Here is a 13194-nt window from a genome sequence, read left to right on the forward strand (position 1 = left end):
CGGAGGGACAGGGTGGCCAGAAGTCCTTTTCCTATGTGACTTTGCCACTCAGAATTGATGAATGAAGTCATTTTGTTAGGACATTTCTACCTGCCAGATTGTCTTTTTTCTGCACTTTTCGGGACTGTTAAAAACGAATATTGTTGGCCTGTGTCCATCAGTGTTCTGTGCAGCTAATTGAGCCCCGTCTTATGAAGCAGGCTCACGGGGACCACCCCCCCATGCTTGTCTTCCAGCTCCGGCCAGGTCTGGAGCAGACACTTCCCCAGTGGAAGTGGCGAGCTTTCCTCTCCAGCTTTGTGTTATGGGCTTATAAAGCTTTGGTGGTTCACTTTTGAGTTCACAGTTTTCAGCGTGATCTGGTCATTCTTGATGAACTCAGAACAGTCTCCACATGCTCACTGTGCGAGGTATGATGGAGCAATCAGGATTCACACCTGCCCTGCCAGACAGCTGCGCATCTGTCCGTGCCCTGCCCCAAAGCCGCGGCTGGAGACTGTTCCCCTGCCCCCGTCGGGAGCACCCGCACTCTTAGGAGATGCCACATCATTTCCCAGGAGGGTGACCACAGGGCCCCAGAGAAAGAGTTTTTTACTGTTCTTACCTGACGTGGGTTGTTGTCTTTTGTTATTGTGAGCCAGACCTGGGAATTACATAGGGAGTTCCTAGGACGTGGTAGATTTCCATAAATAGCAAAGAGGATCAATGAATCAAACTGGGGAATATCTTTTGTTCCTTCAAAATTAAATGACTTCAAAGAAATAAAGCAGATTTTCATATGCTATAAATTGACTGGAAAATAGATTCCAGAATTCCAAAAGTTTTTTAAAAAAACAATGGTAGAGTTTTGAGGCTAACAGAAGTAATAATGGCAAATACTTAAAAAGCACTTCCTACATGTATTGACTAGTTTAATTCTTAAAACAAATCAATGAGGTGGGCACCGTTGTTACTGACTAGTTTAATTCTTCCAGCAGTGAGGTGGGTACAGTTACCCAATGAGGTGGGCACCGTTGTTACTGACTAGTTTAATTCTTACAGTAGTGAGGTGGGTACAGTTGTTATTTCCATTTTGTAAGGAAACTGTGGGACAGGCACTTACCCAAGGTCAACAATTAATAAATGGCAAAACTGGGACTTGACTGTCTGGCTCCAGGGTCTGTAACCACAACTCTGTTTTGTCTCTTTATGTTCATGTATATAGATAAGCATATAGATTCCTGGGTGAAGGACAATCCTTATATGATAAGTTCGGATTGGTTTAAGTATTGTTAGGTTGAGGAGTCCAAGTGTGTTTGGATACCATTAGGGTTAAACTGAATATCATTAAAATACAAGTTCTTGAGGACTCATGTCTGCTGACTGGCTCACCATTGCATTCACCGTGCCTCACTTCGTAGTGCATAGTAGGTATGGGAGTTCTCTCTCTCTCTTTCCATATATGTATAGATATATACGGAGAGAGAAGTATGTATTTGTGTGTGTGTGTGTGTGTGTGTGTATATATGTATATATTTCTTTTGGAATGAGTACTGATATTCTTTGACTCACTCCCAGAGGTTGAAAGGAAGGATGTGAGATGGGGCAAGCCTTTCTACACTTCATGTTTCTCAGAGACTCAGAGCTTAGGGGAGTGGAGGGGACAGGTGAAGGGCGGGCGAGTTGCTCTTCTGGCCGGGCTGTCAGAGCAGTCTGGCCACCTTTCATTCATAGGCCTTGTGCACCCTATGTTGGAAGGACTTGTTTATGTGTTCCTGTCCTGGCCCATGAAGTATGAACTCCAAGAAGCCACTCTCTGTGACTTCTTTGACTTTGTGTGTCTGGTGCCACCTACTCTGCCTGGGCCGTAGTCCCGACTCCCTGTACTGTGTGCCACCTGGCCAGCTGACCAAATGTTTAATTTACTCTGCTTTTGTCACCAGGATGCCTTGATTGCTGAGGTAGTCCAAAAAATGTTGTTAAGCCCAGTACAGCTCTCATTAGGTTTGAGACGAGACATCTGGAAGCCTCGCCTGCTTGTTCACATCCCGGCATGGATGGCTGTCACACCCTCCGTCACTATGTCCAGGCTGCAGCTGGCTTGCTCCGTGGATCAGAGAGAGCCCTTCGCTAATGAGGCCAAGGTTGTGGGTTTGATCCCTGGCTCCTGACTACAGCAAGCCATCTGTCTTCACAAATGCGTGTCATTGGATATGAGGAGGAGAGTGTGTACAGAGGGGGAAGCTGGACTCTGGGAAAAACAGCTCCCTGACAGCCGGCCACAGTGTCCTTTTGGACTGTGAAGGGTATCTGTTCTTCTCCCACTTTCCAGATCTGGATATCTGGTTTTGATTTCAGACTTTTTCAAGATAGATGATATTAAGGGTTACATAAATTCTCAAGCCTGAGAACTAAAAGTGATGAACCTAGAAGATACATGGTCTGTATCTGATTTTCCGGAGTTGTAAGTGTTGACAGTGTCCAGAATAACATTGTCATTGCCAACACTTACAACTCCGGAAAAGCAGATACGTACCATAAAGGGTATAGGTATATGATGATGGGATGTATCTCATGGATATACCAAGTACCTGCTTTAGTTGTCCCCTTTGTAACTAAGATAACTCTTTTCAGCAAGGAGATGGGGAAAGGGGTCTGAGAAGATAAGATGGTGCTCACTCTTTTCTTTCTTTTGGGGGTACCCAGCTTGTTAAGTGTCACAGGTACTGGCTGGCCCTGTGAGGCAGTTGAGACAAGGAGGGGTGTGTACAGAAGGGGCCTTTGCTCTCACAATGATTGCAGTTTGGTTGGTGAACAGATATAAACTCAAATGAAAATCAGTGTGGAAAGGTGGAAAGTGCTATCTAGGCTGGCCTCGGCCCTGGGTCTTGACCCTGTAGACAGAGGAGCATGTGTGAAGGCACAGGGGCAGGAAAGTTTCCCTGAAATGCCTGGAACTTTTCTTTAAAAACCTCAAAATCCCCATTATCCACATAGCTCTCTAGAAGCTGTTAGGCTGGGCATGTCACTGGTGTAGGAGTACTGCTCCCCCAGGTCTCCACGCTACAAGGAAAGCCCCCGAGGGCACACAAGACTATTCTAGTTAAGAGAGTGTGGTGCTTTGCTGTCTGCTGGACTGTGCTCAGTGAGAAACAATGAGATAAGAAACGGGTAGGAAATGTATCCCCTCGTGCTCTTGGTTCATTTGGCTCATGGTGGTTCTTTTTCATTCAACAAATATTAATTGGGTGCCTCCTGTATGCCAGGCTCTGTTTCAGAGGCTTGGGTTATGTCAGTGAATAAAGCCAAGGCCTCTGTCTTGGAGGCACTTACGTTCTTGTGGGGAATGTGAAGCCATCTAAGCTCCCTGAGGCAGGGATGGTGTCCCCTGCTCAGTAGTGTGTCCTCAGGGACCACCCTGGCCCCTGCTGGGAAACAGTGCTCAGTAATTGTGGAAGTAACCTCCTGCTTCAGTGTTTCAGGAGTGCTGGTTGGTGGGAAGAAAACAGGGATGGTGTCCCCTGCTCAGCAGTGTGTCCTCAGGGACCACCCTGGCCCCTGCTGGGAAACAGTGCTCAGTAATTGTGGAAGTAACCTCCTGCTTCAGTGTTTCAGGAGTGCTGGTTGGTGGGAAGAAAACATGGAGAAAGGCAGACGATTTCTTTGCTCTTTGAGATCTACTGGGTTGACTTACTGTGTTTGATCTTTAGTTACAAAATTCTCAGCCACCGAACAGAAAAAAATATTGAATAGACTCTAGCAGGCCACCTTTTCCTCGTTACCCAGGAAATGGACCCTGTCTTTTATTCATATCACTACTTTGAGTTTGCACGACAATGACAGGTGATATTGAATTTAAGCGTATTGGTGCCTGGGTCAGATTTTGAGGTCTGAAGCTAATTTGGAAGGACAAGTTAAAGGGAAGAATTGTCTTTTCCCACCCTACTCCCTAGAAATAAAAGGAGAAATAACCACACAACAAAAATGTATTGAGCTTGTTATTGAAGTAGCCACTCATGACAAGCTGAAATGATTCTCATGTCCCCAAGTTTCTCTAGCCTTGGTTTTCCATTTTGATTTTGGAGCTCTGGCTTTCTTCCCATTTACATTTCCTCCTTGGTTTGATTACAGAGGGACAGATGGCATTTGTCGAGAATGTGGTTCAGAGTCATAGAACAGGACGAAACCAGGTGCAGTGAGTTTGTACGTTAGAATGTACATTTCAGAGCCTGGAAAGATGCTGCCACGGGGCCCAAGGGGGAACCGGAGCCCATCGCCAGGATAGAGGGTCGAGAGGGAGGGTCGAATGCTGGTAAGTCAGCAGACAAGCCCTGGAAGGAGGTTCAGCAGGAGGAGGATAAAACCAGATGGAAAAGATAGGAGAGAAGAAAAGATAGAAGTAGGTCAAGGGAAGAGTAGACTGTGTCCCCATGAAAAGTGGTAGGCTTTCCTGCCAATGGGAAAACAAGGATCTGAATGAGAGCAAGGCTGTGGGACTCTGGCCTGAGCTCTCCATAATGGGCTGAGGACAGTGATGTTGGTGAGTGAAAGCAGAGCTTTGCCTGTCAGGCGGAATGAGCAGCTGGCACTCCGGGGACTGCAGGCCCTTTCCTCCTTGGGCCCAGCCGAGCTGTTGGGAACCATTCCACGTGGAAGGAAATGCACCCAGCTCAGGAAGCTTGTGAAGCAAAGTGCAGGAGATGAACCCCAAGTTCTGACAGCTTGCCAGAGTGCCCGCTGCGCGAATGCTGGCAGGAACATTTGTTTTGAGAATAGTTTAACCATAATGAATTCTGACATCATTGCACTTTCTCAGACAAGGGTGTTGAAATGGAATACATGACCTAATGTCAGGGGTCTGTGGAAACCCTCAAAACAGGGAGATTGGGAGATTCCTTGGCTCTCTTATCTTCATTTTGAAGTGGAGTTTTAAGCAACAGTTCCTTCTTAGATACTTAATTGATCTCAACATTTTAAGAATTAACTAACAGTTCGGAGATATGAAGGCAATCGTGTGGGTTTTGTTTGCCTCTCTCAAATTGGGTTATCTCATAGCATTTGGAATATAATTCTTGCAAGTTAACTTCCTTTTATTTTTTGTTCTGATTATCCATGTACTTGAACATTTTTATTTTTCTGCTCTCATGGCAACAGTGGAAGCGATCAGTTGAATACAATTATATGATTTCAACATGTTTGGATGACAGGATTTCCTGAGAATTGTGTTTTTGCATTTGGGCACTTTAAGATGTGCCTGTTTCACCTCTTCTTGCTGTCCGATTGATCTGTAGTGGGGGTGGGGACCCTTCTGGGTGCCAGAGTCATTGCAGTGGGCTGTAGCTTCAGGCCTTCTCAGCTCTGTGGTTACTGTGGCTTCTTTGTTTACAAGCAGATTCTTCCCAGCTTGAGGAAGATTTTGCTTCTGAATCTTAAACTCTCTCCAGGAATAAACTGGAAACAGTTTGAGAAAAACTTGTATTTGCTTCAAAGGCTTAATTGGGAATACGCACCCAGTGGCTGGTGTTGCCCCATCCTGCCTGGCCTCCTTCGGGGCGGAGACTTCCTCTGTTCCTCCACCAGAGGGCCTCGGTCCTGCGCGGGAGAAACCCTCTTGCATCTTAACAGGGGAATTGAATTTCTCTATCCGTCATCGATCTCTTTTGGCAGCCCAGGGCATTACCTGCATTCACTGGACTTCTTCCCCTGGGCCAACGGATTTTCTTTCCAGTTTTGGACGAGTAATGAGTATTTCATTAGCTGTCATCACTGGGACACACAGAATTTATGTTATGAATATATGAAGTAATTTGCATATTAATGATGCAAAACATAGACCTGAACTCTTGGATTCATATTTTGTTCCTTCCTCTAGAGTTACACTTCTGTTTTGGAGCTTATGTGTACCCAGGAAGGTAACAGAGTAGGGTAGAAAGCTCCCAGCTCACTGTCTCTCTCACGGGGCCTGTGAGCTTGAGCAAGCCCTTCACTTCTGTGTCATAATGGACCGGATTCTGTTGGATCATTTATAGCTGGAAAATTCTGTGCTTCTGTAACTGTCTAAGTAGCTCATTCTGTTTCCTAGGACACTGGAAACATTCTCAATGACCAGTTCCTATTTGTAGGCTTCCCTGGCTTGCAATATTTAGGTTTGATACTGCTTATTCCAGGCCTGATTTCTACCTGGTAAATCAGCCCCTTCCACCAGGGTCTCCACTTGTGTTGCCTCAGTCACAGCTTATTTCATACAATTCAAAGTACCATCCCTTCTGTACCCAGTAGGAGTTGAATCTGTGATTCTGGAACAAAGTTAGACTACCATATTCATTCCCATCCTTTGTTTAGCTGTAGCTATTTCCTTCCCTCCATGTTACTTAAGAGAACTGAGCTTCAGTCCAAAGCAAATGTACTTTGTTGCCTGTGAACATGGATCCCATAAAAGCAAATGAAGGAGAAAGCAGAGTAGATTGCATGTCCCAGGGCCTGTTACCTAATCTTTATTCACGTCTCTGTTAGATTTCCTTTAGTGCTGCTTGGCGTCCTGAGCACAGCTTCTCTTTTTATGCCACCATCAAGCTTCTGATCTGATACCATCTGATATGTGGGGGTGAGAGGACTATGGGAATATTTATGTACCTATGCCAATAAACCATTATCTTAAAGTTCTGGGGCCATTCTTGTGCATGAGAGCCCTGGGATGTCATGTAGGTATAAGATGCGAATTAATAGCCCTCATGAGTGCTTGTAACTTACAGAACCCACATTCAGGTTTGATTTAATACCTTTGCGTGATTCAAAATGTCATCCAAGAAGAGAGCCAAATACCTAGAGCATCTGCCACGGCCTGCAGAGGCTGGCTGACACGTTTGCACTGGCTGACCCGCGCTGTGGCTTTTTGGAAAGATGAGATATGTTCTAATGAGCAGGTTATAAATATCGCCGAGTTATGTCATAGGTGGTGGCAGCGCTTAATGTAAAGGGACCGGCTGGGGAGCGTTCCCAGCTCAACAGGCTGGATGCAGCTTTCAGAGAGGACAAGTGGGGCTTGAAAATATTGACCAGGATGTTACAAAGTAATTATTTGTCTCTTAATGAAACATGTCACCAAATGTGTCCCTGTGGGGTATGAGTGGCAGTGAGATGAAGTGTGCCGTGCTCACACTCAGGGAGCTTGGTTCCAGTTGTCACATACTCGCTCTCAGAAGGGGCCTCTCACCCTTTTGCTTCTTTTTGTCAGTGTGGGGTTTGGAGGAGGGTTGGTTTGATGAATTTACCGGGTTTGGTAAGTTTATGTTCTCAAAGATGCAGAGTGGTTGCTTGGTGGAGTTCCTGTTTTCTTGTGCCTTTCATCTTCATATTTTATCCTTACCCATGGTGCACACGGTGCCTTGCTCATATTCCGGTGCGCTTTTGCCCAGTGTTGTCTCCCACCTTTTAAATGAAAATATAGATTTCAGTCCCACTCTACAGAGCCATTGAGAGTTTGAACACAGACTCTTCTAAGGTATCTTGCTTTTTAATTTGTTGGCCTCAACTGATTTTCAAATTGTTATTTTTTAGAGAAAATGTGCTAGGGGTTAGAAAACTCAAAAGGCCATCAATCTTAGGTCAAATGTTTCATTTAACCAAAGATGGCTAGACACGTGCAGAGTAATCGTTTGCTTAAAATCTAGCCAACAGCTTTTATGCAGACAAAATGCATTGAAACGTGCATGTAACGCATTTGATATTAATACATGCCAGATGAAAACCGTCCAATTCTGTGTCCACACAGGAACTTGACAAGAGGAGTCGGAAGGTTTAGAGAGCTGCTCAGAGCAGTTGAAACGAGAACAACTCAAAACCTGCGAATGGTAAGTGTGACCAGTGACTTGATTGAGGCCAGCAGGCACTTGTCTCATAGGTATTTACATTCATATTTTTTTACATTTAAGTATTATAAATATATGTGACATATATTTATAATAAATATATGGAACAAAGTTAGACTACCATATTCATGCCCATCCTTTGTTTAACTGTAGCTATATTTATTTTTATAATAAATATATGTCACATATATTTAAATATTTATTGTAAGTATATGTCACTGGGCTTATGAATTTGAGCAAGCTCTTTCACTTCTGTGTCATAATGGATATTTATGTGACATATTTATAATATATAATTATAATATATAAATATATGTAATATATAATATAAATTTATAATATATAAATAGCAGTTTACTCATTTAAAGTTTTTAGCATATTCACAGAATTATCCAGCTATCACTAATATTTAATTTCAGGACATCTTAATCACCCCCAAAAGAAACTCTATACTCATTAGTAGTCAATCCACATTTTCCCCTCCCCCTAGTCCCTGGCAACCACTAATTTACTTTCTGTTTCTATGGATTTGCCTATTTGGGGCATTTCCTATAACTGGAATGATACTATTTGTGGTTTTGTTTTTTTGTTTTGAGATAGAGTCTCGCTCTGTTACCCAGGCTGGAGTGCAATGGCACAATCTTGGCTCATTGCATCCTGCCCCAGCCTCCGAGTAGCTAGGACTACAGGTGCACATCACCACACCCGACTAATTTGTACTCTTTTTGTGACTGACTTTCTTTACTTAGCATAATGCTTTCAAGGTTCCTCTGGGTCACAGCATGATCAATATTTCTTTCCTTTTTATTGCCAAATAATATTCTGTTGAATGGATGTATCACATTTTATTTGTCCGTTCATCAGCTGATGGACATTGGGTTGTTTCTACTTTGGGGCAATTACAAGTAACGCTGCTATGAACATTCATGTACAAGTTTTCGTGTGGACATATGTGTTCTTTCTCTTGGCTGTATACTTAGAAGTGGAATTGCTGGGTCATATGGTAACTGTTTAACAATTTGAGGTGCTGCCAGACTGTTTTCCAAAGCAGCTGTACCATATTACATTCCCACCAGCAGTTATGAGGGTTCCAATTTCTCCACACCCTCACCAACAGTTGTTATTATCTTTTTAGGTGTAACCATCCTGGTGGGAATGCAGTGATATTCCATTGTGGTTTGATTGGCACTTCCCTGTTGGCTAATGATTTTGAGCATCCTTTCCTGTGTTGTTGGCAGCATTCTCTGCTGAAACCTGAGAATTGCACCTGTTAAGGCAGGTAGAATGTAGGCCCTCATGGCTGCCAGGGTGTTGAGGGGTTGGTGTATGCTTATGATTCATACCAAACCCAGACAGAATAAGACACATTGGATCCTGAGGGCTGCTAGTAGTTTGGCTAATTGTATTAACTATAAAACTTGGAAGAGAAATATACAACATAGTTAAATTAACTGTTTGGTTAGCAATTTGGCTCTCCTGTTGACTTGAATTCTTTCTTTGCCTTTTTAATCCTTTCACTTTCCTATTTAGGGATGTTCATTAGGTAGACCTCTACAACTTGCCCTATATAACCATAGCCAGTGAGTGCTTGAGTGGAGGAGTGGTGCTTATGAAAAACTAAGCAAATGCCACATGTCACAGTTGATGTAGCAACCTCATGGAAGGTTGCAGTTTATCTTTTGTCACCCATACTTTTGTCCTTTCTTTATCATGAATCCTTTAAATGCTGTGGGAGAGTATTCAGTTGGGAAAGGCTAAGAGATTCATGTCATAGGAAATGACTTCATTGTGGTGTCTCCAGAGTTTTAAGATGTAGACATACAACTCATGGGGCCAGATGGCCAAGCTGGGCTTTCCTAGAATTATGGGGGTGAGACAGGATGGGCAACTTCACACACACACACACACACACACACACACCCTGTCATCACCACCACCAAGAGCTCAGTTGCCTTCAAAATTTACTTATATATCTATGTGATTTATAAGTGCCTTAAGAAGTTCAAACAAAATATTTCCATTTTTAGGGTTCTTCAAGGCAAAAGAACTTACAAGAATGTTGTCTTTTCTCTCAAATTTACCTCCTCTCAGTATTTCATAAAACTTCCCAACTGATCAATATGAACAGGTTCTTCCAAGATTTGGAAGCATGATGAAAGTAACTGACTGAATTGGCAAGTGTTTTCACAATTGTTTTAAAAGCGCATTTAAAAAGTCAGTCTTTCAAAATTGCTTAAGTATAGAGCATTTGTTCATATTGTCGACTCTCACTGGTTTCTTGATTTGATTTACATTGGACATTAGAAAGTTTCTCCTGCTAATGACATTCATAAGCAGTGTTTCCATCAGCCTTAATAACTATGATATTTTTAGATTAGCTGATAATTGCAAATTTATAATATTCTTATGAGGTAGAAAAGTTGCTTTGTAAACTATCTGGTGTGAGATCATAGCAGAGAAGGATTTTAAAGTATGTTTTCAAGAGTTCCACTCTTAGATATATACTCCAAATATTAAAAACAGGTGTTCTGCAGTGAGCTATGTGTGATTGCACCACTGCACTCCAGCCTGGGTGACAGCCTGAGACCCTGTTTCAAAACAAACAACACAGGCGTTCAAACAAAAACTTGTACATGGATGCTCATAGCAGCACCATTTATGATAGCCAAAAGGTGGAAGCAATCCACATGTCTAGAACTGATGAATGGATAAGCAACATGTGGTATATCCATGCAATGGAATATCATTCAGCCATAAAAAAGAATGAAGTATTGATACATACACAACGATATGGATGAACCTTGAAAACTTTATGCTAAGTAACAGAAGCTGGTCGCAAAAAGACCCATATCACATACTTTAATTCGTATAAGATGACCAAAATAGGCAAATCCATGGAGCCAGAAAGCATATTGGTTGTTCCCAGAGTCTGAGAGGGAGGGGAAGTGGGGAGTGATTGCCTAAAGGATATAGGGTTTCCTTCTGGGGTGATGTTCTGGAATGTTCTGGAACTAGATAGTGCTAATGGTTGCACAACATTGTGAGTGTCCCGAATGCCATTGGATCGTGCACTTTAAAGAAATAAAATGGTGACTTTTATGTTATGTGAATTTCACCACAAGTTTTAAAACACACACACACACACACACACACACACACACACACACACACACACACACAAAGGGCATTTCATGACCAAATTTGTACATAAACATCCAGGTCTTATTTCAGGCCCACTTCCCACCTTTCTCTCCTTTGATTCTGAATTTATTTTATAGTTACCAACAATTTGATGCATTTAAACTACAGGCTAAATGTAGGTTGAGTGTAAAAAGTATGCTAGATATTGGTGATCTTGCTGGTAATCTCATATTTATTGTTTTTTTCTGAACTTCATTTGAGCTTTCAGTGGACATAACCAAATGGCCATCTTAATAGGTAGAGCACTGATGAAGCGATGTCTTTAAAATATGCAATCACATCAAAACCCCATTAAAAAAAAATCTCTCAGGAAGGTTAATACCCTGAGGGGAAATGAGACCTAGCATGAGCTATCTAGTAGTGAACAAGCAAACTGTTTAGGGCAGAAATTTTTACAACTTTAAAATCCCTCCATGGCAAATATATTCAGAAAATGAAATTCCTTGTTCATTTTTTTTTTCTTTTAACATTTATTTCTCAGCTGTAGTGAGTGGAAGTTATTTTTGCCAGTTGAAGTTTCCAGCAAAAGTCATTAGCTTATATGACTGCAATGAGATCAAAATGAAACTATAATGGAAGGCTTAAGAAAACAGTTCAGGAGTTGTTTAGGTCCTGAAAATTGTGTTCTTATGAGATCTTTACAGATTGCTCAGTTGGGGATGATCAGAGTGCATTTAATTTCACATTTTTATAGACATTTAATGCCAGTGGGTCTTACTTGGGAATGATAAAGAAAGTTTGCCTTTACCCAGTGGTTATCAGAAACCACTCTGTTAGTGATTTGGTTGGATTTAACTTTCCTTGTGGTGTTTTAAGAGATTTCATATGGATGAAAGCTTAACAAAGCCCTCTTCTGAAACATTTGCTTATTTTTTTAAAAAAGGCTCCTTCTCAGAAGATCAGCAGTCTTTGTCTGCATCTTCAAAGGATGCTGAAACCTGGTGGAAAACCATGCTGGGTTCTGGTGCCTCCTCTGGCTGACCATGGGTAGAGTGAACTACCCTGGGATGCAGTGCTTCTCTTTTCAGAGGAATTTTTAAAAATTACTTATCCTCTTCTTTGTTACTGGAAGATTATAAGCTAAGTGAACTGACATGCATCAGTCAACAAAACACTTCTTAGTACATACCATGCATTCTTTCCCCCCATACATTATATTATACATGGTACTGTTTTAGGCAGTGGAGTTACAGAAGTTTGGGAAAGCTTATTAATCTGCGTCTAACTTGGAGAACAGGATCCAGATGTTTCTGGGTTTTCACTGTGCAGAATGGGATACCCATCCAGCTTTGAAGAAAGGTCTTTCTTGATCGGAACCATGTTCCCACTTTGCCTTCCCTATTGCACAAGGCAGGTGAGAATCTCCGGGCCAGGAGCCCAGGATGTGCTGAGAATAGACACTCAGGTGCTGAGTCCTTGGAGGTGGGGCGTACAGGGCCTGCCATTGGTACATTTAAGAAAGAAGATGTCTACAGTAGACACTGGATTTTCAGTGAGGATAATTTTTTCAGGGATAGCATTATCTAAGCTGAGTACAAGCTTTTTGCCAGGTTTGAGGTTTAGCACACATCATTAGTGATGCTAATATCTGCAGCTCACCTGTTATTTATAAGAGCTCTTGGGAAAGGGCTTAGCCAAAAGTTTCAGTTGTTTCAGGTATAAAATATGTGTAGTATTCCAGAGTGTGACTGATGGGGCAGCATTTGAAGTACATGAACCTTTTTTTTTAAGTGTTCAAACATCTTAGTGAATCATGTTTTCTTTTCTTGTCATAAACTGGTACAATTACCATCGTAAAAGAAAAAATTTTAATTATGAGCCTTGCAGTAGTGCTTAGCACAATGTGATGATATAAATATTTATTGACTGACTGAATGAATGACTAATACAAAATAGATTCATGGCTGTGCTTTTCCTCGTTTATGTTCCCAGACAATAGCCAGGCAGCTGGCAGAGATCTTGTTGCGGGGTATGTGTGAGCAGAGCTACTGGAACCCTCTGGAGGATCCACCATGCCAGTCACCTCTGGACGATCCTCTCCGCAAAGGAGCAAACACAAAAACCTACACTCTCACTCGGAGAGCCCGTGTCTACTCAGGAGAGAAGTATGAAAGCTGATGTCCTCACTTGTAGGCTATGGGATGGG

General features: G+C 42.3%; 1 protein-coding gene across 8 annotated transcripts in view; it reads left to right on the forward strand.

Moving 5' to 3' along the window:
* The window catches only part of LOC105467558 (tetratricopeptide repeat domain 7B), a 273670-nt gene that overhangs the window by 108343 nt on the left and 152133 nt on the right, over window positions 1–13194 (forward strand). For all 8 annotated transcript variants that reach the window (XM_024788437.2, XM_024788439.2, XM_011717247.2 and 5 more), the window contains 2 exons: window positions 7751–7829; window positions 12981–13153. In XM_024788437.2, coding sequence (XP_024644205.2) covers window positions 7751–7829; window positions 12981–13153 — 252 coding nt within the window. The remainder of the gene's footprint in view (window positions 1–7750; window positions 7830–12980; window positions 13154–13194) is intronic.

This window comes from Macaca nemestrina, chromosome 7, assembly GCF_043159975.1.
Source record: "Macaca nemestrina isolate mMacNem1 chromosome 7, mMacNem.hap1, whole genome shotgun sequence".
NCBI classification, from domain to species: domain Eukaryota; kingdom Metazoa; phylum Chordata; class Mammalia; order Primates; family Cercopithecidae; genus Macaca; species Macaca nemestrina.